Here is a 25,786-nt window from a genome sequence, read left to right as displayed (position 1 = left end):
TACAAAACCCAGCACATGGGCTATTCTCTGTGGGTATCATTATATTAATTATCGGGATCATTCTTCTTAGTATTGCCTTAATTGTCTGAAGGCACACTTTATTTGGGGAAGGATGGGGAGCGCTAAATCTTGTTAGACGATAATTAAGATCGTCGTCCTGAAGTGCTTGGGCTAGTTTCGCTGCTATATTAAAAGGTCAGCGTCTCGGCTGCACTGAAATCCTTTGTTAGCTGTCCCAAACGGGTTTGCGCTTGGTGAGCAGATGTGGCCGACATCGCCAGTAGTTTGACCTTTAGTGATGGGAATGTCTCAGCTGTCTCCAGACCCCTTTACACGTTCAGCTGGAACCCCTTAGTGACTGTGGTGGGTGTTCAGCCGCACACGCTGACAATGAAGCGAAAAGAAAAAGCTCTGCTACCGTACAATGGCATGTCACTGCACAGTACACACACAGCATACAAACAAACACACACAAAAAAGTGCACCTACTTACAAACACAAACTACAGACCAAGATTAGCTTTGAGAACCGATCTCGTTATCTCAAAGGTATGCTTGGAGACAGTAGTGTGTGCATTTGAATGTGTGTCTATTGAGAAACAAGTGCTAATAATGTACATGTGTGTGTTTCAGGTGGCGTTGTACAACACAGACCAGGAAGGGAGCGATAGTCCAAGAAGCAGCCTTAACAACAGCCTGTCTGATCAGAGTCTGGCCTCTGTCAATCTCAACAGTGTGGGCAGTGTGCACAGCTACACACCGGTAAGACACAACGGACAATGAGATTGATAAAAATTACAAAAAATTCTGCACTTTAGTCAAAATATCCCCATTACAAACCTCCTGGAATCTGACATGAAATGATAGCTAATGCAAAAAGAAGTCGAGAATATTTCGACCCAGTCCCGAAAAGACCTGAGGATAATTAGACTTTAGCTGACCCCAGCACACCAGGACAGAACACCACACCTGCAACTGCACCACGAACTATCAATTAAAAAGCAGCCTGTGCTCAGTGGTTCCTCTGAAGCTCACCTGGTAGAGCCGACACCACAGAGGCTGCAGCAGCTACTGGTTTGCAGTGCACACACACACACACCCACGGTGCTTTGCTGCATGTCATCCCTCGTCGCTCTCCCGGACTTCCTGTCTATTGTTCACTGTACTGTCAGAATAAAGACAAAAATTTGCCAGAATCATTAAAAAAAAAAACTGCCTGTACTCTGGAAAAAATAAGAACCAATATCATATGTGTCATTTATCCCTGTACTAGTTCATTATCCCGTTTTATACAAAAAAAAAACACCTCTGTGATGAGAATGACATGGCACTTGATCAAAACTGACAGCAATCAGATCCACTCAGGTACTGACACATTGACCTGCACTGACAGATCAGGACTAGATCCGCTCAGACTGATTATAACTCGGTCTCGTGTTGTTTCTCAGTGAGGCTGAGTTGAATTGAGCCGTGAAAGCATCTCGTTGTTTTGTAACTATTAGAAAGAACAATTAAGGTGCCAGTACAGTACGTCGGTTGCCAAACACACGGTGCCACTGTTATTCCTTAAAAGGAAGAATAGAGTAGGATGGTGATATTTTCAGGTTCCTGTAGATGTTGCAGCTCATGACCGTGTCTCAGTTGGATATATTTATAACAGGATATTTTTATAAATGTGGTGTGTGTATGCATATAGACACACCACATTGTATGTGTGTATGTGTATATATATAAAATTAGCAATAAGGCTAAATGATAAATTTTCTAGAATTTCCAAGCCAATAAGTGAATGAGAATGAAACACTGCCAGACTTATAAAGCGCACCGTATCACTTTTTTTTTTTATTATTTGATGAGAGAGCCCCAGGAGGCTGTCTTCAGTCTTCAGAGGAGCCAGCAGTAGACGGCAATAGACCGAGGTTCAGGGTGGACATGCACTTCGGTGCTACATCAGGAAGGGGGTTAAGGGAAACAGAGAAAAATGTGCACGCTCCTGGAAGCCAGACAAAGAGAAGCTCTTCCTCTGATGTCTTCCCACCAGAGATGCCCCCTCTTTGGTGTGGTCCTCCCCGCATCCGAGAGTGCTCCCCGCTCCAGGCGCTGGGCATCGATCGGCTCAGCCTGATGGATGTGCTCTCGCTCTCTCTCTCCCTCTCTCCTGCTTTCTCTCTCTCTCTCACAGCCAAAGCAGCGGCTCACAGTAAACACTCTGGCTTTATTATCACCTCTTCACTCTTACCCCAGCCAGACTGTGAGCCATGCACTTCAGCAGCCTGCCCACATCTTGGAAGAGGAAGATGTTATGATCAAAAAATTGGACGTGACCTCTCTTATAATGCTAGCCCTCGGTAGACACGGGTCAGGGTCTGCTTTGTGAAACAGCAATGGTTTGCATCGCTGCCCTCGCTGTGATGAATCTCGTGGACAAACTCATTGCTGGAGGGGAGACTGCTCGCTGTCTCACACCCAGGGGCAGTGCATAACATTGACTGCCCACACAAATACATGGATAAAATGGCTGCTTATTTGTACAAGGTATTGCTATTGATTTTGTTTTAAATACATTTTGCTTGGCCACCTGTGTATTGGCTTTGTGTCCATTCCAGTTGCTCTCTTAATGTTGTGCGAGCCAGGGCGCTAAGCGCTGACCTAGATTGCTGCGGTTCCTGTAATTGTTCTTAACATGTTGTGTGACTGACACCTCTTCACACAGAAACAAACACCGTTGTGGCGGCTCCTCGGAGGAATCGGATCATCCTCGTATTCGGCCCGCGTGTGTGTGTGTGCGCGCTTGCAACATATGTTCACATCAACCACCACTTGCATTAAATATTCTCGAGGTTTTTCTGTTTTCTGTTTCTGCGGCGCCGTGACCAGATAAGCACAGCGAGTATCTTTGAAAAGTATGTATATTATTGATGTGTATGTTTGAACTTCATAGTGCGTTCCTCGTAGCATCAGTAGTCCCTCCAGTCTGCAGTGCAAATGTAGCCAGTATTTCTTCTTTTTTTCTTCCATAAAATCCTTTACAAATGTAACATTAAACTTCTTTTTCTCACACTCAGTATTACTGCACTTTGTAAATCTTCATCTCTCTGTGTCTTCTCACCCCCGACCCTCCTCCCCCTCCCCCAGGTGACCAATCACCCAGAGCCCGTGTCCCAATCTATGAGCCTCCAGCAGCCCCCACAGTCCCAGTACAACATGCCAGACAGGGACAAGCAGCTCCTGTTCTCTGAATTTGAAGATCTCAGTGCCTCCTTCCGCAGCCTTTACAAGTCTGTTTTTGAGCAGTCCTTCAGCCAACAAGGTGAGTGGCCTCATGGGAGCATCAAGTGGAAACCTAATAGAGAGCCTAAGCTTCACTTATCACGACCAGGATGATTCAAAGAATGATTTTCCTAATGTGGGTTTGTTCTTAACAGCTGGGGCTGTAGAGAGTCTTTAGCTGCTAATTATGTTTATTGAAAAGCAAGCAGGTATTCAACAGGCTGAACAGCCTATAATGTAATACTATGCTGAATATTTTCATGGTCCTTTTTGTCAGACCGGTGTGGGAAAAGGCTTCATTTGATATTCAAAAGCACAGTCTGAGAGTCCATGTCTTAAATATTTCATTAGGGGATGTAAAGGATTGTCGGTGCATTCATTTTATTGTTAATTCTGAATTAATGCGCCATTTATATTTTTCGAATAACATGTTGGGTTGTTTTCTGTTTCATCAGAAAAAGTGGAGGAGGTCACATGCAGCGTCAGTCCTCAGTAAATCTGTTGGATTTGAGGCTCATTTGTCATAATGAGGGGGAATCTGTGAATGATATAATACATAGTGGTGGATAGGGCACAACTCTCCAAAAGCCTGTGTCTCCCTGTGGAGCAAAATGCATTTTTTTTTTTTTGCTTGTAATCTGATTGACTGATAAACAAAGAGCACTTGACAAGCGGGTTATGAGCAAAGTAGACGGAGCTTTCTGTGTATAACCTACTTTCACAAATCAAATGCATCGCATGCTAATGTTTTCAAAGATTTCCACTCCTTTAATCTATCATCTATGTTTCATTAGTTGAAAGTTGTTACCTTTTTTTATGCGCATAAAAGCGAAATCTCTTAGTCAGACAAGCTCTAGCAATTAAAAAGCGTAAATAATCGAGCTAGAGGATTTCACACTCTGCCGCTGTAGACAGTGAGCTAATTCACTGGCTTTGATAATAGGTAATGAGCTCGCATTATTATTCTGGTGCCGCGTTAATTGCTTTCTGTATTTCCCTGGTTGGACAATGGGCTTTCTGTGCCGATAAGAGATGCACCTTTGTCACCCCTGCAGTGAGTGTTACGTGCCGATTGTGGAGGTGCAGGGCTGGAGTCAGCTCTAAAAGCACTCCAGTGAAATAGGTTTACTGTGCCAAAGCTGTGAAGGACAGGGCCTCTTAAGACCACTCCCCGCCACTCTGATGATTGCAGTTGGGTGTGCAGATGTTCATGCTCCAGTCATGTCTGTTAAAGAGGCGTGCGCGGCGGCACAATGAATTTGTCAAAGACAATCCAGAGCCGCGTGGTTGGAGTGGAGAGGAGACGGCAGCTCCAGCTCCTGAACCTCAGAGACACAACTGGCGCTGAGTCATTCCCTGATACAACAAAATGGCAGCTGGTGTGTCTCAAGTGGAGAACTACTTAAACACAGAGGGGGGGGGGGGGGGGGGCTGCATTCCATCGCCGTAAGATGTGAAGATACATGACCTTAAGAATTGTCTCTTTGTGTTGACGCGCATCTTAGTAGTTCACCTACATCTGAATCCGCGCCACCGCCGCCACTCGTATTGGAATCGCTCTCTTTTCAGTAGCTGCAGCCAAAGGTATTTTTCATTATCAATTAATTTGCCAATTATTTTAAGATTCAGTCATTCACAGAGCACACGGACCCCAAATTATATCCAATTTGCAATCACAAGAAACAGAGAAAAGCAGCAGATTCTCGCAATTGAGGAGCTGGAACAAGCGAGTGTTGGTGTTTTTGCTCGATAAATGATAATTTGATGAACAGAAAATGAAGCTGCTATTTTGATGATTGATTTATTATAAAACCATCAAGTCATATGTGTGTTCCAGCTTCTTCAGTGTGGGTGTTTGCTGATTTTCTCTGTTTTGTATCAATGTAAAGGGAATATAATAATATTTCTGTGGTTGAAGGGGCGAGGACCTGACCTAGGGCTTTCGTACAAAAACGATTTTAACACCTTATTGCTATATGAATCCATAATGATGATTAGTTGCAGCACTAAATGAATCGGTTATTGCATTCGTCTGTCAGTCATTTGTTTCAGAAGTCTCATGTCTCTGTGTGGTGTGTGTTTTGTGTCCCAGGTCTCATGGGCATCCCGTCAGACTCCTCCCAGCAGACCCACACCTCCTGCTCCTACCAACACTCCCCCAGTGGCACCATCAGTACACAGAACAGCCTGTCCAACAACCAACCCAACAACCACCCCAACAGCCACTCGGCCAACAGCGGCCAGCTGCCCCTGTCCCATCCGGCCCAGGCCCACCCGGGCCACGGCTCGCCCCACGCGCCGCACCTCCCGCAGCACGCCGGCGCCCACAACCAACACAACCAACACACCCAGCACAGCCAACACAGTCAGCACCAACAGCACTCCCAGCACCCACAGCACGCTGCGCACTCCCAGCACGGGCAGCACCCATCGCAGCATCCGTCCCACGGCCAGCACCCACAGCAGCACACGCCACACCCCTCCCAGCACACGCAACACAGCCAGCACACGGCTCAGCACCCACAGCACCAGAGCCTCTCCCACCAGCCCCATCCTACCCAGCAACAGATGGCCTGCAACACAGGTAAGACCCCTCTGCCCGCCGTCGTCTTCCTCTCAACCAGCCTCACCGTGCCTTGTTTTCCCCCTCCATCCTGTTCATCACACACACACATATACGCACACACACACGAGAGCAAAGACAACACATTTACAGCTGAATTTGGTTCAGTGTCAGTCCCCATTATTCAGCCATAAAGCATTTACAAAATTGTTTTAGGTGCAAAACAGTAAATCATCAACTGATTTATCATCTTTTGCTGTTGTGAGAACAAAGCAATGCTGCATCCAGCCACTTTGGCAGCGTTTACAGAGTCGACTGGCTCCTCCTAGTGGCCTCAACACAGAACTGAAGTGTTTAAGAGCCTGATAAACCGTTTTTATTTGGTGTAACGCTCTCATTCATTCAGCACTTCAAGATTGCCCGCGCGGCTATAAAGATGTGACTACAATGAGAATGCATCTTCTGGCCTTATTACCTAATCCACAGGAACTATTACAGGAGCAATTATTGTGTATTTGTCCATAAATTATGTAACGAGATCTAAAGCTGGAATTGTCCCGGGAGTGAACTTGGTATTGGAGCCAAAACCATCTGTACACCTCACATCTCCTACCCTGTAATGTTACAGAGAGTCTGCTATGTGTGTGTTGCAGGTTTACTGTCTGACTGGTACCCAAATCTGGATGCACTGAAAGAAAGCTGTCGTATTGCTAGCAGCTATAACTGGGCTGATGTCGACCTTTCACCTTTCCAAGGTGCGGATTGGACACAATTAAACAGACCATCACTCCATATACAAATCTTAAATAGTGAACTTGTGTAATTCCTATGTTTTAGGTAATGATATATTTAAGGTTACAGTTTTCTGTGTTAGATTTACCTCCTGTGTACTCACATGATCTGAAGAAACAAACATTTAAAGCCAGGAGCTGATAGCACAGTGCTGCCCTAGCGTTTGATTGAGTGCTGAAGTGTTGACACTGTGGAGTTGATTATGAGTTTAATTAAACTGAGCTCTTCAATTAAATAACACTGCCTTCAAGTTTAATTACCAAAACACCAAGCTCAGCAGGTCAGTTTATCCAATTATAGTCTAGAATTGCAAGGTAGGATGTTTTTTAAATATCATCCGCTGAAGGTTACTGACATAATGAATATAAATTGCAACTAACTTTTTGGTTCATGTTGGTAAATGAATTTCTCATTTGCTAAATTTACGTCCTCTGGACAGTCAGCTGGCGCAGTTTCATACATTTCATTGTCACAGAGGCATTTGAGTGCAGACAGATGCCCCCGATGGTTGTGTGTTGTAAAAGTGTGCGCTTTATGTTTCCAAGGGTTGAGAGAGAGTATGAGACAAGCGGAGTTGAACAATTGGTCCCTGGAACCCACCCAGATAGCAGACCTCTGCTCGTCCATCAACCAGTTTTTTGCCCGCACCGGTGTAATCCAGCCACAGGGGGCAGTGCAGCCCCCTGTCTGCCATGGCTCCATGCACACCAACAAACCAAGCCAGCACCTCAACACAGGTTTGTCAGTCTGACCCAGATTCATCACTCATCTGTTTTGATCAGTGTGAAACATGTGGGTTCACTTGTGTGTAGGCTGGACTTCCGGACTAGATCCACTGAGGTTGTTTTTAAACTCATGTTCATATTGTCAAATTTAGACGACAGCTTTATCTTTACCTGTGGTTTGAGAGAAATAACCATGTCTTTAAAGACTTTTTTAAATTTCTACTTTGCCACTCTTATTGTTTTTTCTTCAAAAGAACTCAAATTGTGCAGTAAATGTTCCTGTAAAACGTGTGCTGCAGTGTGACTTTAGGGCCGAAGCCGAAGCACGGGTTTATTTGTTGGTTTTAACATTGTTACTGATCAGAGTCCAAAAAGTCTGCAAAAATAAAAACACCAGCTCATTGTCCGACTTATCTCACTTCCTTTTTTACTGGAAGTGCTAACAGTCTTGTTGCGTGCTATGAGCTCTGCTTGACTTGTGTTTCTAACCTTTTTGACTAATTGCGTACAGCATCCACTTGTAACCTATCATCCCTGCTCCTCTGCTATTCATGGCCAGTGGTTTATTTTCCTTGATATATCTGAATAATGTTGAAGGTGTAGACGTATGACTATCCAAAAATTCAGAAGAAGGAAACAATGGCGAAAGAGGAAAGTCTGTAAAGATGGGAGCTGTTTTTGTAGCAGAATTTTTCCGCTCTCCAAACATCGTGGGTGTCCTGATACACAGGTTGTAATACACCACAGACAAAATGTGATGTGACTTTTTATATTACTCACAAACTCCTACATTTGAAAGGTATGAAGATAGCTTTAGTAATTCAACAATACAGCGCATCAGTCCAGTTTTATCCACTTACCGTCGGCAGCCAGAATATAAATGAAAGCCAAGAGTTTGACTTCTCACCTGTTGGTTCAGACTGTATCTATAAAGAATTCTCAGGTCCTTTTTAACGGTGCGCAGGAATTTACTCTCCATGCCTCCCACTGAAAGTTCATCATTTTTAGCTGCATCAACTGCATTTCACCTGAACAGGTTGTGTTTTATTGGAGGTTTACAGTTTTGCTTTGTTTCTCCCAGGAAATCTCTACATGGATTCCAGACAGAGCATGTCCATGATGGGTCCTCCTGGGTATCCACACATGCCCCCCATGAGCAGTGCAGGACCCACTATGACAGGTGACACGGAGCAGAGGAAAAACACAAACGCTCACAGACATTTTATACACAAACCAGCCAAAGATGAGTCTTTCGGGCGTCCCCCGGGGGACACGGTGAGGTCCATCTGACGCTTCCTCTGCTCTCTGTTTTCTCCAGGACATCATGCACAGATGAACCAGCAGCACATGATACCCACCAGAAACTTCCAGATGCATCGCATGCCAGCCGACGACATCCAGGACGACTTTGATTGGGACTCCATTGTCTAGCCCACCCTAGACCTCCTTTTTTTTTTGCAAACATAAGGGAGCGAGGAGAGGAGGTGGAAGCCAGAGGAAGCCAGGCTGAGCTGAAAAAGGCCACAGGAGGAGGAGGTGAAGGAGGCCACTGTGGGTGGGATGCAGAAGAACAGTTGATCCACTTTGGGAGAAAGACAAGACTTCAGAGTCCTGACATTTTTACAAAAGCAAAACATAAATAGAAAATGTTACTTTGAAGACAATCATATTTAGTCGGACATGTTAAAGTGATTGCTTACATACTTGTCTAGAGACAAGTAGAACACATTCACGTCTAAACCACATGCTCCTCAGCTCCTCAGCCAGCCCTCTCCCCGTCCCTAGCCAGCTGCCTTCCAAAGTCTGAACCCCTCCCCGCCCCCCTGCCCCCAGCCCCCACCCCAGACCCCCTGCTCCGTAACTGTTATGTGATTCGAGCGATGTGTTCAGCTTGTAATTCTTCTCGTGTTGACATTGGCCTCAGCTGTCTCTTGGATGAGTTTATCTCTCTTTTTTAAAAGCGATATTTTCTTTTCTTTTCTTTTCTTAAGTTTTTTTTTTTTTTTTGCTTTTAAGAAACACAGGCCGTCTCTGTGAGTAATGTGATGGTGCTCGTTGGTGAGAAAGTGGGCCCCACTGTGGCTGAACTGGTGGTAAAAGTTAGGTTTACAATAACTAAGGTTTTGAACAGGGTGTTAAAATGTTTAAAGCTCGATATTAAAAACAAACCAAGGTGAGACGGAAAGGACCGTGATCTGTGCTCAAAGCCAAGCAGGGTGATCGGGCTCACTGCAGCAGGCTGGTTATGGGAGTAAAAGTTTGGTTTTCACAGTTCTGTCTCAAGCACTTTGAGACGAGTGAACATGGTTAGTGTGAGTAAATGGCGATAGCAGGGAAGTCAGACATTTTTGGTCTTTTTTAAAATTCATTCAGCCCAAAGTAACCTGAGAGTCAGGTTCTCTGTGTGCATCGTGTGTTCGCTCCACCAGTCAGAAGCCGTCATAACATTGATGACTTTTAATGGTAACGTTAATCAGTTTTACATGAGTAGCCTATTGATCATTAAACAAGCCTTCCGTTGGAATTAAATTGAGTTTGGTCTGCTCATTGGCAAGGTGATATTTTTAGCTTATTGCCAGTGTGTCAGTATCGGCCGACGTGTCAAACTGAGTAAAAAGAAACTGCATAACATGTTTGTCATTTCAAGACTGTTTCCATTCCACTCTTCCATTCGAACTCAACCGAGTTCCCATGTACATTTTTAAACAGTAGAATCTCCTGTCCAGCAAATATCATGAAATCCTGAAATGAAAACTAAATTGTTTGTTGGCAGACATCGTGATATCAGTCCCATTTTGTATACTGTAAAACATCAGCATTGGTTTGCAAGACAGTTTTATAAAAAATAATGGCATTTAACAGTTCAGATCAGTGCAGTTATATACATACTGTATATATAATTAGTGAACTTCAAGGTGCTGCTGGGTGGATGAATCAAGCTAAACTTAGCCTCCTCGGGCTTTAGCTCTATAAAATCCCTCCAGACATGACATGGTATCATATACCATATTAAAATGACACCAACAATAAAGATCATGGCTGCCTCACTGACTCTAAACTGTTCTATTAGAAATGAAAAACAACTCATAAAGAAGGCTCATACCAGGTTCTGTGGAAGCCTTTGATTGATTAATGATCAGTAGGATATTCATCGGGCAGAGGGCAAACGAGCATGACTTGTATGGTAAGCTTCTTTGATCTGTAAAACGAGTTGCATCCAAAGTCACCTACTGTACTGTATCACAATGAGGTTTTGATGCTGCCCCGAGTGTTTTTTGTCACTTCAGACATCAATGTTTTGTTGTGATAGATGCCGTAAAATGTTGCTATTATACAATCATGATGGAATGAGAAATGTGACTCATACAGTACATTACAGAGTGGATGTGTGTTTTTGTGCGCGTGGATGTGTGTGTTGCTTGAACATATGGTCTGTGCGTGTCTTTCGGTTTTTTTTTTATTGTAATTTTTAGGGTTATGGTCGATTGCTGTAATCATCTCTATACTATCTATGAGCACAAAAGCAGATGCACACAGTGATTTGGAGACTAGATTTGAGATTTAGTGATTCTTTTTTGTGAGGAAGGGTTTCTCAAACACAGAACAGGGAGATCAGTGGTTTCAGGAAACCTGTTCTCTGTAACAAGTGACTCCTCAATCAGCCCGGAGCTGAGCTTTAGAGACACTATGTTTAAGAAAAAAGAATAGAAAGAAAGGAAAAATAGCCCTTTGCACACTTTCCCTTTTTGTTTTTTTTAAGATGCAAAGCACCTCCTTCTTCTAACAAGCTATTCACTCATATTCATTCATTCAGTCACTGTGAGACTGTCTGACACCTAGTGGCAGTTATGAGGCATTTCTTACATTAGATAATGAAAAGGATCATTTCTCTTCTCTCCATCGACTAAACTGTGTTTGGTGCTTTGCATCTGTGACACTGTGTGTCTTTGTAGTTTTAAGAAATACACTTATTTGTTTTCTTGCCTGGGGTTGGAGAAGATTGACACCACTCACATCTGTACGGTAGATATGGAGCTACAGTGAGCTTACCAGTAGCTACTGTACCACTAGGATCTGCTAGATTGATGCTATACTACTGTATAGACACAAGTGGTATCAATGCTCTCTACTAATTGAGCAAGAAAGCAAATAACAAAACTTGAGGCAATTTATCTATGGAGTCCTGTAATGACTGTAGTGTTAATTTCATATTGGGATGACAATCATGGATTCTTTTTTATGATATTGCATAATTTGTTTTTGTCTTTGTTATTGTGAGAAAAGGCACTCACGATTGTTTTATTGGATATTATAGAACCATACTTTTGAACACATAGGTTTTTTTGAAACCAGAACCAGCCCAGTTTTATACTGTTTATCTTCTGTTGAACAAGCAGATGAAGTCAAGTTCTCCTTTTTCAACTGATGATACTGCCGTTCATTTATGTTTTAATTTGCTTTCCTTTTTTTTTTTTTTTTGATTGACCTGCCAATCCTACCTGCTCACTCCTGCTTCTTTCTTGCTTTGTTTTTCGTCTCTTTGTATATCAGCTGTCCACTCCGTGTGGTACGTTGCCTCGCCTCTGGATCTCAACTGTGTTTCTTGTTCAACTGCCAGAATTTCATAATTAGTGCTCAGACATGATACTTAGTCAGTTGAGTGACCCAAATCATGACTCTTTGAGGTGAGTGTGGGCCAAAGGACTGCAACTGAAGACAGCAGTGAAAAAGAGCCATCCGTGTGCGTTTCATTAGGACTCTATGGACCTGACACAGTGAACATCCTGTGGGTTGACGTGAGGGTGAAGTGTGGTGCAGCTCTTCCAGGTGAAGAGTTGACACACGTCAGCCCGGGAAATCAAAAGAATTGAGCAAATGGATGTGGATTAAAGGGGAAAAGGTGAAGACAATGACTGGATCACAATTGCAATTTTACATAAGTCTGTATGTGTGTGTGCGTGTGTGTGTGTGTGTGTTTGCTTGTGTGAGTTTAAGTTTTTTGTTTTGTTTTTTTTTCTTTTCTTTCTTTCTTTCTTTTTTTTTTTTTTCAAAAGACGATTTCAGTTTTTAAATACCGCTGGACATGTACCTGCCAGAGAGATTATTATTATTGGGAAAAAAGATGAAAAGATTAAAAAAAGCCTTGTTACAATATGGGAGAGAACTGCCAACAAGTACTGCTGATTGGGGCCTGTTTTATTCAGTGCTGGTGTGTTGTTGTGCTTGTACATATATGTCTTTTCAATCATCCCTTTTTTCCTCTTGGGGGTGGGGTATCAAGGCAGGGGGTGGGTGTTATTCACAAAAGAGAGGAGAGAAAAGAATAGAGTATTTTGCTATTGTCCAATCAGAGGGTGACAGTATGTATATATATCTATATTGTATATATGTGATGAAAATGCGTTGGCTTTTTGTGTGACACTACCTTTTACCTGTACTATGGTTCTACATTCAGTGTTTCAGTGTTGATAATATATATTTGGTTTGTGTTTTATTTTTGTTTTTTTGTTCTTTTTTTTCTGTTTTGTTTTTTTAATTTTGTCTTTGTCATTTCTTGTATTTTTTTTCTCCTATTTGTCCTTTTTGTTTATTGCACGGTTTATTACTTTTGTTGTCCAATGAGGTGACACAGCTACTCTTTGTATTCGTTTAGTGCTGTAAAATAACTCAAGTGTTATTAGAATTGTCGATACCACCGCCCACCCCACCCCCTTCCCCAATATGCATGAATGGCACTTAAGGAAATAAAATATGGTAACTTCACTGTGGAATAATGTGCTGCTTGAGCTTTTTTCCTGAAAACTTTCAGTCCCGCCAACATAATCGGCAGGAACTCCATGACAGTTTTCATTTCAAGTAAAATAATTACTTCTTTATGAATTAAAATGTCACCAACACAACTCCACACTCTTTACTGCTTTAATGCAGTCAACATGAAAGAATGAAGTAGTGTAGATAAGAATCTAGAGTCAAATGATAAGTAAATTTTAGTGAAAATACCGATAAATTATTTTTTAAATATACATTTTTATTGATAAACTCCCTTTCAAGCCCTCATTTTTAAAAGGATTCTTAGATGAATGTAGGATTAACATAAGATGACGGCTAAGTTAATAATGTAGAATGAAATTAATGAAAGAAATATTAAAAAACATTATATGTAGAATATTTTGTTTAGTTTCATGAACATTGATACAAGTATGATTCATCAGTGATATAGGAGAGCTGGTGTGCAGTCTGATTCAGGAGCTCCATGTGATTATTCTCCTCACCCACCCGACCCTCCAAGCAGCCTCCCAATCCTCCCATATGGTGTGACACTTCATAAAATGTGTCACATTACACGTGTGCTTCACCCCTGCAGGATAGACTGGTGCCTCTGCCTGACAGTAGAGACGTCAGTCCAGTCGCAGCGGAGCAGTTGGACCACCTGGAAGTTACTTGTCTCTAAAGAAAGGACGGGGACAACATGGACGTGGTGTTCAAAGCCTCCTCTCTGCTGCTGCTGCTGCTGCTGACACTGAGTCTGAATGTTCACCTGAACTCATCAGGACCAATACGTAAGCCATGTGTTTCCTCTCAGCTCTTCTAATATGCTCAGGTTTACTTCACTGCTGCAGCAGTCTGAGTAGTTATAATTTTCAAAGCATTTTTATTCATATTTTTAATCAGATTTCACAAGTAATTTAACAGACTGTTGGGATGAGTAAGTATTTTAATATGTATTCATTCATTAACAAACATTAGTATTTGTTGATTTATGATTATGTGAATGTTAGAATACACTGGATATACTAATTCAGATGTACATAAACATATTGTTTGATAATATCAGACTGTGTTTGATGTTCACTAACAGAACATAGGAGTGGGAAAAGCAAATACTGGTTTCAATATTTGCCTTTAGCTATGAATAATAATAAAAAAGCATGCATTCATTTGGATACTGTCCTCAGTCAGCACCATATATAGAGGACAAAAATCTCTGTCTGTTTAACAACCAAACGTATCTCCAAGTGCTTTCATGGCCTTTTCAATGGCACACCTGCTCCTGTTAGCATATTGCCACGTGAGGCATTTGAACTAAACTTGGATCACTACACACCCTCCATGTTTGTATCAGATCACTGGTGGTGTCCCTAACTGTTACATAAGGCTCCTACAGTCAGCCATCATTAAACTGAACACCATTTATTTTCTACACTTACTTTATGGAAATGAGCCTCCACTGTCGCAAACCCCAATTTCCAATGACCAGCAGGTCAGCTGTCTTAAAGCAGAAGTAAGCGGAATATTTGTGTTAATATAAGTCTTAAATAGTTATATTTTCCGACAGCAATCATTTATATAGAGTGTTTGGTCTGAAACACAGGTCTGTCAGTCACTCTGCTCTGCTGTAAGCCGAGGAGAAAACTTTCCTTGTATCCTACAACCTTTATCCAATGAGGAGAGAGAACGGCATAAAGGGGCGGTCCTCTCTGTGTGTGCAGCCAAGGGATGCACGTGAATGTGGTGACGTAGGGACGAGGGCGGGGACTGCTAACTCCATCTGCTGACAGGAAGTTAGACAAAACCACTGGATCGCTTACTTCTGCTTTTACTTTAAAAGTCAAATTAATAGGCACAATGGAAAGAGAAATTTGAGTCATGATATTACACAGGTTTAGCAAAAGCAGTTTGGGCTTTGATTTTAAAAGTCATTTATTTTCATATATTAAAAAAAAAACATATGACTGTACACTTTATCAATTAGGATAAGTGATGTGAAGTTCAGACAGAATTAAGGCTTCCTTTGTTAATGACCTTTGAGAACACAGCAATACTGTTGATAAACTGAAAACCAGTTCAAGTGTCTGCGTAACTTCCATTGCAGCTGCCAGAGTTGTTCGCTGCTGTGATGTTGCAGAGGAACCAGGTCCAGGTCCAGCTGAAGAAGCACCAATTCCAGTCATTCCTGTAGAGACCTCCGAGGATGGACCACCTGAAGAAGACATGGAGGAGGAAACAGCTGTTGTGGAAAATGCATCCCCAGACCAGGATGATTCACTCAATCCAGATCCAGCAGATGCAATCCCCATTGATCCTGTAGAGGCTGTAGAAGATGAAGCCTCAGAAGAAGTTGCTCCAGAAGACACGCTACTGATAATCCCTGATGATGATGCTTTAGAAGAACCTCTTGATGGTGCGCTGGAGGAAGAGACATCCGATGTCCTTGTTCCTTCTGAGATTGAAGAGCTTCATCAAGAGGAACCTGTTGAAGAAGTAGAAGCAGATATCCCAATAATCCTGCTGGACACTCTTACTGATGAGGAACCTGAGGAGGAATCTGTCATCCTTCCAGAGGAAAGCGATGAAGAGGACCCTGATGCCATCGAAGAACATCTTGCCAGTTCACCAGATGAGGAAGAATTTGTTCCTGTAGAGCAGGGGGACGTAGAGGAAGAGGTAACAAGTGAGGAACCGGTCCCAGATGACCTAGTCCTCATAATTCCCCTGGAGGACCAAGTGGAGGAGACAGAGGAGGAGACAGAAGATCTTCTTCTAGAGGAACCAGAGGATATAATTCCTCAGGAGAGTGAACTAGTTGAGGGTCTTCCAGAGATACTCATTGTAGCTGCCACCGAGACCCCATCTGAGTCCAACGCCGCAGAGATGGAATCAGATCCAGCTGAGGAAGTCCCAGTAGCTGCAACAGAGACTGTAACTGAAGCCCCAGCTGAACGTTTCACAGACCCTGCACCAACTGTCGCTGACGCACAAGAAGAGGACCTTAAAGCTGCGGTCACACTCACAGCAGAGGGTAAGAATCCAGTGCTGGGCTTTTCTTTTTCTTTCTTTTTTTTTTTGAATATTGGTTTTTAATTTGTTTGAAAAGTTTAACTTTAAAAAAAAAAAAAAAAAACATTCCAAGGACACAATTATCGTTAATCATAATCAAAATTCCAAAAAAAGGTGGGAAAAATCCTGGAGGGGAAATACAGTGTTGTAACATGTTGGTGTTCACAGTCAAGTGTTGATTTCACTAATGACAGTTTTGGTTTCTCAGCTCTGGTGAACAGAGGGGCAGCGCTCGAAGCAGGACTCTTCACACTGATGCTTTTCATCACTATCGGATTTGTTTAACTACCATACCCAGGACGCTGCAGTGAATAAGTGTGAGTGCAACAGTGTCAACAAAATCTAATTTCTTTGAATGTATGATAAATAGGCTGGCGCTCAAAATCCATCCAAGTGTTTCTCTGTAACATAATTAACCTAAACTGAACTGTTTCGATTCTTCCTCCTGTTTCAGGTCACTGAAGGTAAAGATCGTTTGACAAATGGAGCTGTTTGATGATAGAGCGACTGAAGCACTGAGCTGAGCACGGTTCACTGCACTGGATCTTTGCTACAGAAAAGCCAACTCCAAACTCTGAACTAAAGTACCACACACCAGAGGTGGAAGTCGTGTTGAGATCTTCTACCTAAGTAAAAGAAGCAAAACACTAACTTAAACATACTCCACTACAAGTGAAGGTCTTGTATTCATGTTTATGCCTAACTAGAAAGATGGATAGAATAAAGTATAACAGTAATAGCCATTTGGCAACAACACTGCATTTATACAATTGGGTATATTTCTTATAAACAACTTAAAGTTACTGTACGTTTGATTGTATTTCTCAGCCAAATACAGTGTTCATCTAGGTCAAGGTCTCTTTCTTCAAAAAGCAACCAAAAGTTTACATCCATATTTGTCCTTAGCAGCAGTCATCATTTTTCACTACCTCCACATTTCTACTCAGCTGTGAGTTCAACCAACCATTAAAAATGAGGGATTTATTTAAATAAAAATAAAAAAATGCTCCACTGCTCTATACTAGCGGCCAAAATCTCAGCAGGTATAATCTATAACACAGTAGGTACAGGTGTCAGTGGTGTAAAAAAAAAAAATACAGTCTTTCCCTCTGAAATGTGGTGGAGTACAACTGTATATCAAAGCACTTGACTTCTACACTGTATCTTGACCTAATGTAAACTGTGGGGTGGCTATTATAAGACAATTATTGGCTACTTGAGAAGGTGATAACATTTTAGAATAGTATAGCAGTGGTTTTTGAGGAATGTGAGCATGTGACCAACCTTATACAACGAGGTTGTCATGCTCCAGAAACTGTGATGTGTAAACATGTTTGTGATTCATTTGAGTGATCTTGTTTTGATTTTGACATTTATTATTTAAGGATGATGATATTTCTGATGCACATGTGACTTCACCTGCTTGGCCTTTGCGATCGCTGACTTGCTGGTCACTAAAGTCATGGCCAGTGCAGGTATGGTGAATATTTTATTTATGGCTTGGGGGGTTGTTTAAATATTGTTCAGCCTTAAATCACAACATGCCCTTCATGTACAGCATATGCATTTCAATTGGCCTCATGACTCATATCACTGTCCACCTCTAACATTAAGAAGCACACACCTCCTCCACGGCGTGTCAGAGAAAGTGGGCCTATCACTTTCCCTGTTCTGTCATGCAGCAGGAGACGGAGAGCTCTCCTATCAATCACACTGACATGCTGCAGCACCAGCTATATGTTCACGGCTCATCCTGCACACGGTAAATATTTTTAGGATGGTAAGGGGCACATGATGTCCCACGTGAATTTTCTGCATCAAACCTATGCACACACACTGGAGGACTGATATTTCAGCTCTTCTTGTAACTGTTGTCCACTTTGAATTGCACTTCTGTATGAAATAAATGCAGATTTTTTTTTCAGAGATTCCTGTAACTTTTATACATTTTACAAACTGACAGCATGTACTTGACCCCCAAATGCTTTATAGAAGCATTAGTACTTCAAACATAAGTTTGTCTTTTATTTATTCATAAAGTCTTAATGAAATCAGAATCTCATTTTCAACACTAATTAAAGCAATTACAAACCTTATTTAATGTATTGACTAGTAAAAATATTGATTAATGCACCAAGTTACTCTCTCTCTCTCTCTCTCTCTCTCTCTCTCTCTATATATATATATATATATATATATATATATATATATATATATATATATATATATATATATATATATATATATATATATATATATATATATATATATATATATATATATAGTATATACATACATATAAATATATACAGTATATATATAGTATATACATACGTATATATATAAACACACCAACAATAACAAATCAATATTAGATTATTGCAGATATATCTATTTCTGTCTTTCAGTGTATGCTGGCTAATGAGAACAAGGAATTCCAGGACAGAAACGCTAAATCAGTTTTCAAGTAAATTTAGAAACAGTGACACCATAAGTTTGTCCTCACGCCACAGAACGCTGACAAGTGGATTTTTCAGAGGTATTATGTCCTGCTTAGTATGCATCTCACAGTGCTTAAAGACACCAATCTGTGCCTGTCTGTTTGTTTGTCTGTTGGTTGGCAGGATTATTGGGGGGGGGGAAGAAAAAAGATTTGAATTTGGTGTAGGGATGAGACACAGGCTGCGGAAGAGCCCATTGGGGCAGAACCCCATCATTTACTATGAGTTGAATTTTTGTCCCTATATGCATCAACAGGAATGACACTTAAATCTTCAAAAAGACTGGCAGCTATCTATTGTGTGTATCATATCGTATTGTATGTCATTTACAGTATGTGGTCAGTTTCTTTCTGAACATCCTAATGAATCTTTATTTTACTCTAGGTACAGCATTGGATAGATGATGAGACTGTCTCCGTTTCCTGTCTAAATGTTTCTGTAATTCATCATTTACAGCGTGAAAACACTGGAGGTTGATGGAAACGCTCATTGGGGAGATGAGGAGTTACAGCTGTCAGAGGAAGCAGACGGGCCTGTGACAGCTGTCAGCCTGATGGACACGGGAAGGTCATACAAATGGAAAACGATGCAATTACTATAGACACCCCCACCGAGTGTCCTCAGGTGTACCGAACGCCACTTCTCAGTGGTTTCTCTGCATCCTAATGTGGCATGAAGTCACGCTCTGACAAGTTGTGACACAGATCCTTTCATAATCATTAACAGGAAGAATAGTGTTACCTGCCTCTGGATGTAACACAGCACAACTGAAACAGATACAACACCGCTTTGTTTTGTGGTTCCTCTTGTGCGGTGTATGGAGAGGAGATATCCTACAACCACACACAAACACACACACATCAACTCACAGCTAATACTTCCTTGTCAGATGTAGTGTTTTTTTTTCCGACAGTTATACAGAAATGAACAAGGGAGATTAAATATTTATGCGTATCAGTCGTGTTCTATCTACTCCCAGCTCACAGATGTGCAGGGAGAGGCTCTGATGTGAGAACACAGCCCCGTTGGTTGTAGCACAGCAGCCTCTAGTGGCTGCAGATATCACCTGGAGGTGATGGCAGCACAGCCATGATCACCTGGCTTGCCCTTTGAGACTCAACTTAACTATTCTGGGAAGTTACAATACAGCTGAGCAGAACCTGTGTGCTGCTGGTGATTAGATATAGAGAGCACATTTATGTGTTGCACGTGTGGATGCTGGAGGAGAAGGCACAGCTCTAACTTCTATTTTCGTCTTCAGTGTTTTGTTTGAGCTTTGCCTCTTATGATTAGAGTGGTCTTGTTTTCCTGCTGTCTGTGCGTGTTGTAAACATGGCAGCCATCCCTTCAGCATCTAAGGCCACTGTGGGAAACATGCAGGACTGTTTGAAGGCATCGTTTTAAATGTATGCTTTGCATCATATTATTAATATACTGTATATATAGCCTATACATTTTTGTAGTAATAAGTACCAGGTATCTAATTAAAGGGATAGTTCAACATTTTGGCAAATTGGCCAATTGCCATAATCCCTATAGTCATAGTAGTAGGTTCGTTACCTTTAATTGTCGGTGCAAGCTGTTTTTAGAACAGCGGAGCAGAGCAGCGAGCTGATCAGAGCTACACAGCTACATGGGATTTCCCTCATCAAACTCATCAAAATACACAATCCAACATTACTCCAAAACGCTCTGGTGGACAAGTTGTGACCTGCACATTCACCACACTATGAGATAATGACTGAACGTTACGAGACAGAGTTGTTTTAGAGGTAAATGCAGAGACATGCTTGCCAAAAAACTGGCCCCTGACAGGAACACGCATCAGCAGTTTTGCATGAATTTACCTCCAAAACAACTCTGTCTCCATTATTATCTCATAGTGTGGTGAATGTGCAGGTCACAACTTGTCCATGAGAGCATTTTGGAGTTGTTGGATTGTGTGTTTGATGAAAATCAAGAAACCAAGAAATTCCTTTAGCCTCTGTAGCGTAGCTCTGTGCAGCTCACGGCTCTGCTCCGCCGTTCTAAAAAATAGCTTGCACTGACAAATAAAGGTAATGAACCTACTCCTAAAACTATAGGGATTATGACAATGGGCCAATTTGCCAAAGTGTTGAACTATCCCTTTAACCAAACCGGTCTATACTGTTTGACTATTAAAACCCAAACAGTTCCGATTTTCACAGTATTGAACAGTTTATCATTTTGTGAGATTTTTTTTAAAAATCTACATCATTCATCGCATAAAACACTTCCATAGGCGACTACTTAAAAGGAAAAAAAAAAAACGACTTTCATTCACCCACAGTGTTTTGGTGAGCTGTGATACCAGATTAGATGAATCATAGTAAAAGCTCCTTATTGCTTATATCCACATCCATGTGGGACAGCCAAAGCATTTTAAAAGTATCAACTCTGAACACTTGAATTAGGGACAGACTGACTGTGTACAATGTACACTAAATAAACTTCAGCTACTTAAAAAGTTATATTGTTGTGGAATATCATCTGTGCTTGTACTATTTCTGTACAAGCACTTTTTTTTCTTTGATCTACCTCTCATGTACTTTGAAATCCCATAAATTATTTACATCAGGTTCCCTCTGAATCAGCTGTGCAAAAACATTTTTTTTAATTTTTTTTTATTGATTTTTGAAGTTGGAAATAATTTGCCACCACTTCTCAGCATTCAGCTCGAATCAGTGTGCTTGTATTGAGTTCTTCTGGCCTATTCAGGGATGCACAGATGGGCCCAGCCCACAGGCCCATTATGCTCACACATGAATCAGAGCAAGGTACTTAATTGGCATCATGGCTTGGTGTTCGGCTGCAGCGTGGACAGGACCTGACTCTGACTGAGCCTGCAGGAGGACACACACTCACACACATACTCCTCCTCGCTTGAACATCACTGTGTGTGTCTGTGTGTGTGTATGCGTGCGTGTAGCGTACACGGGTCTGACAGGCTGCCTCTCCCAACTCCACCACACCACGAACCGAGTTACTGAGGAGGCTTTCGACTCAAGCCTCCCTCCATCCGCCATTTTCAGCAGATTGAAAGCAGGTAGAGCACAAACATCCCAAGTCCCCGGTCAAACAAAGCAGGTAAGTGCGCGTCATGAGCGGCCGAAACCCCAAAAAAATATAAGCCACCCAGCGACAGGCAACAGAGACAGAGAGAGAGAGAGGAGGTGGAGGAGGAGGAAAAAAGCTCCAAGCACCTTAGCTCCGGCCAGCAGCAGCATCGGGAAGAATAAGGAGAGCGGACGGTTTGCCTACATGGGTAACAATAAACTGCATCCTGCCGGCGCTGCACGCTGGACATGTCCGCTGATTGTATTTGTCTTTGGCAACTTTTCTTTGATGAGCGGAGGCTGAGCGCTTTAGAAGCCGCACACGCCCACATTAAAAAGCTCCTGCTCCGTTTGTTGCGTGAACTTCAGCAGGGAGGGATTTAAAGATGTCTGATCACAACTCCAGCACCAAGTGGCTCAGAGCAAAAGGGAGAATCAAGTGGAACCTAAATCAAGTGAACAATAAAAAGAAAGTTGATTTTTTTTTTTTAAAGATCATTATTATTATTATTATTTAATAATTATCCGAGGGGGTGTTAAAGAGCCCCAGTTTGACAATAAGGGTTATTGTCTCAGGCCATGTGTTTTATCTGTCTTATGTGCCTGTGGGAGAACATGAACAGAACAGCATCCAGTATCTCAGGTCAAATATATTTTACTGAACTGTGCAGGAGATGCATGATGTTTCTTTTCTGTCTTTTTTTTGTTGGTTTTTAATGTATTCAGTGTGCTGTGTGAGCCCAGCCTGTGGGGCAGCAACTTATTGTGCTGCTGAACAATAGGCAACTGGCTTTTCTGCCAATTGGAACAAGAAGCAAGTAACTAATATAGCACATAGTGTCATTTTGAATAGTCCCTGTAAACCTGATGAGGTTGGAAGAAGATTAATCGATTAGGCGCTCTGTAGAAAACTAACTGGCAACTATTTTCAATATCCGTTAATTGTGTGAGGCATTTACTCACCAGCTTGTTTTTTAATGGTTTTAAGTGGAGGATCTTTTGAATGTTGGACTGTTAAACCTCTGATAAACCTTTTGAAGATTTCACTTGTAGCTATGGGAAGTTGTGATGAGCATTTTTCATTTCATAAGTTGAAGCTTGTACTAATTCATACGGGCTATGTTTCTTAGGTCTGGAAACCAGTTTATATGAAAGGCTGACAAGGGGGAAATGAAATATATTCACTATGCTGTCGACCTGCAGGTAATTTGCATGTCACAGTATTCTGTCTGTGGTCAGAGGCAGACGTAGGCACGGCGGTGTCTCATCATGACACAGGACCACTGTGGAAATGAAACATAGTGGATTTTGTTTTCATCTAGTGTCAAGTTTCACACTGTAAATGAAACTTCTACCAGAGGGTTGGTGTGTAGTTTTTGCTGACATGCAGCTTCCCTCTTGGAGATGCATTCACTTTGAGAACCTCCCCATCGTGTTGTTGTACTTGAGACCATTTTCAAGTTTTTCAATGTCTCTTTGTCACTTGCTCACTTTGGTTTATGTAATGTAATTCAATACCTTTAAGATAATTAAAGAGTATGCTTGTGTAACCACCTGAAAAGTTTGGTTGCACCAGTGTCAAAAGTGGGAGACTTCAGCTGGTTCTGTGCTGCTGTGTTATTCTGTTCAATCCAAACTTTGTTTCAATTCAGTATGGTTTAGATTTTAATTAACTTTTCTTTTTAGCTGAGGAATAATGTAAATATAAAGCCACATTATTATTATTATGATGAGTACCGGAACTGAACATAGTAATGGTCTTGAAAAGGCTCTCACATTGGTTTGGTCTCGTCCCCCCTTGGTCTTGGTCTTGAATTGGTCTCGACCCCCTCAAAGTCTTGGTTTTGACTTGGTCTTGGTATGCTCTGGTCTTGGTCTTGACTCGGTCTCGGGTTAGGTGGTCTTGACTACAACACTTCGTCCCCATGCATTCCTTTATATAATCTATACAGTGCGATCACATTGTATATCACAGTCTATGTGATAACACTGCACCGAGGCTGTGTGCCAGCTGTCCTGTGGAAACCTGAAGTTAAATATAAAAATACAGATTTAATATGTGATGGAATAGTTGATGTTTTCAAAGTGAGACCTACTGATAACAAATCTGCCATTTGTCATGTATTGCAGGTCATGGCGATCACTGGAGGGACGGTGGAAACTCTGGATGAAATTCCAGCCCACGTGTTCCAGGGTTTGCCTGACAGTTTGAGCCTCAGACCCTCTGCTGTAAATCAAAACCGCATTGGTGAGTAAACAAGTGTGTCTGCAACCTGAACAAAGATTTTACAGTGAACATGTTGATTTCTACTTGGCCATCTGTCTGCAACCTGTGATGATACAGTGAGACTAGGCTGCAGTGGAGAAACTTCAGAGCTTCAGTTCATAGACATCTTTTCTTAAACATTTATATACAAGTGTAAACAGGACTAATCTTTTTTTGGCGACTTTGTAAACTGTACATGACTATTGAAGAGATATGATTTAAGGTGGGATACTGATGTATTTTTGGGGGCTTTTGCCTTTAATTGACAGGACAGTAGAGATAGACAGGAAATGGGGAGGCAGAGTGGGAATGACATGCAGCAAAGGCCACACTGGGGGATTTGAACCAGAGCCGGCTGCAGCGAGGACTAGAGCCTCTGAATATGGGGCGTCTGCTCAACACAGTGAGCTATACGCCACCCCTTAAGAGGTGTTTTGGGGGTTTCTAGTTCTAGTTTTCCCTTGGCTGTTCAAATGTACCTATGAAGTGAACAAGAAAATGAATGAAACATTTAAAAAAAAATGTAGTAGACATTTTGCCCTGTAGTTGAAATCAGACATGGGGCAAACACAGTAAAGAATTGAGTGAGAGTTAATAAATAGATAAACACGTGATCAATATTGAAAAAGTCATTGACCTTATTTTTCACATTTATCAGCGCTAATCCTTTGACATCATTGATCAAATGTATTTATCATATAATCAGGGAAAATTACTTGTACTTGTTGCATTGCATTGCTTGCATTTTTATAAATATCAAGATGTAGACAGTTTGTCCACACAGAGATGTGAGGGGAAAACAAATCAGTGTTGAACAATGTGTAATTATTGAATGAGAGTTTATTATATACATCACATACACAGGCTGGACGTAGGATCCTCAAGGATGTGGGCCAGAGCCACTTTGTATGACGTGTTGTCTTAGAACGGTCATTTAAACAAGCACATCATCAGAGAGTCTCACCTGAAACACGTACCAGGTGTAGTTGTCATGGCAAGTGAAAGAACTGGTTCTGTCAGGACTGACAAAGGAGAGCACAGCTGGTTCACACAGCTGCTCCATTTCAACATGAAGCGGTTGTGAGTTTTACATTGTCTGCTATGGGAGTAACCCCCCACCCTCCCCCCCAAAAAAATCCATCATCACAAAGGTTGAGGGGGGAGGGGGTTTCTGAAGCTGTCCAACAAGCTATTCAAGTTGGCAGGTCAAGTTTACTCTGGACTGATGCCTCCACCATGATATCACACGTGTGATAATTCACATTCATTGAGAATCTTTTAAAATTATGAAAGTGAAAGTATATGGGACAAGTCACAGTACATGGTGTGTTTCCTCAAACCCCACCCTTTAAATGTACAAATATCAACACATTTAGTTATGAAAATACAAACTTTCAAATGTATGAGATGGTTTTTGTTCCTCTCTTTCATTTTCAGGTGTCTGGGCCACTCAGATCATTCCTAAGGGCAAGAGGTTCGGGCCATTCGTTGGAGAGAAGAAAAAAAGGTCCCAGGTGACCAGTAATGTTTACATGTGGGAGGTAGGTTACAGGCTGCTCCGTTGGCTCCTTTCCCTAAGACACTCACCTCCTTCTTTTGTGGTAGTCACAGCATAGCTGAAACAAGTCAAACTACATTCTCTATCAAGCATGGCACTACAATTCAAATTTGTTTGTATGAAGCTATATAGTCTGCTGTTTGCCCTTAAAGTCATACTAAAAGTTAACTAATTCTAATAACTAATTATTTTGGAGG

The 25,786-nt window shown here is 41.7% G+C and overlaps 1 protein-coding gene across 2 annotated transcripts in view; it reads left to right on the top strand.

Annotated features, from left to right (window-relative positions):
* Nucleotides 1-13,069, top strand: part of foxj3 (forkhead box J3) — a 45,954-nt gene extending 32,885 nt beyond the window's left edge. Inside the window, exons 5-11 of one of the 2 annotated variants that reach the window (XM_083972009.1) lie at nt 633-761; nt 3,135-3,309; nt 5,362-5,853; nt 6,486-6,587; nt 7,170-7,361; nt 8,431-8,529; nt 8,668-13,069. In XM_083972009.1, coding sequence (XP_083828135.1) covers nt 633-761; nt 3,135-3,309; nt 5,362-5,853; nt 6,486-6,587; nt 7,170-7,361; nt 8,431-8,529; nt 8,668-8,780 — 1,302 coding nt within the window. In that variant the 3' untranslated portion in view covers nt 8,781-13,069. Of the gene's footprint in view, nt 1-632; nt 762-3,134; nt 3,310-5,361; nt 5,854-6,485; nt 6,588-7,169; nt 7,366-8,410; nt 8,530-8,667 lie in introns of both variants that reach the window. The other variant, XM_083972008.1, reaches the window with a different exon arrangement.
* Nucleotides 13,070-25,786: the final 12,717 nt, after the last annotated feature.

Source organism: Trachurus trachurus (assembly GCF_905171665.1).
Source record: "Trachurus trachurus genome assembly, chromosome: 5".
Classification (NCBI taxonomy): domain Eukaryota; kingdom Metazoa; phylum Chordata; class Actinopteri; order Carangiformes; family Carangidae; genus Trachurus; species Trachurus trachurus.
This window is presented reverse-complemented; position numbering and strand designations above follow the sequence as displayed.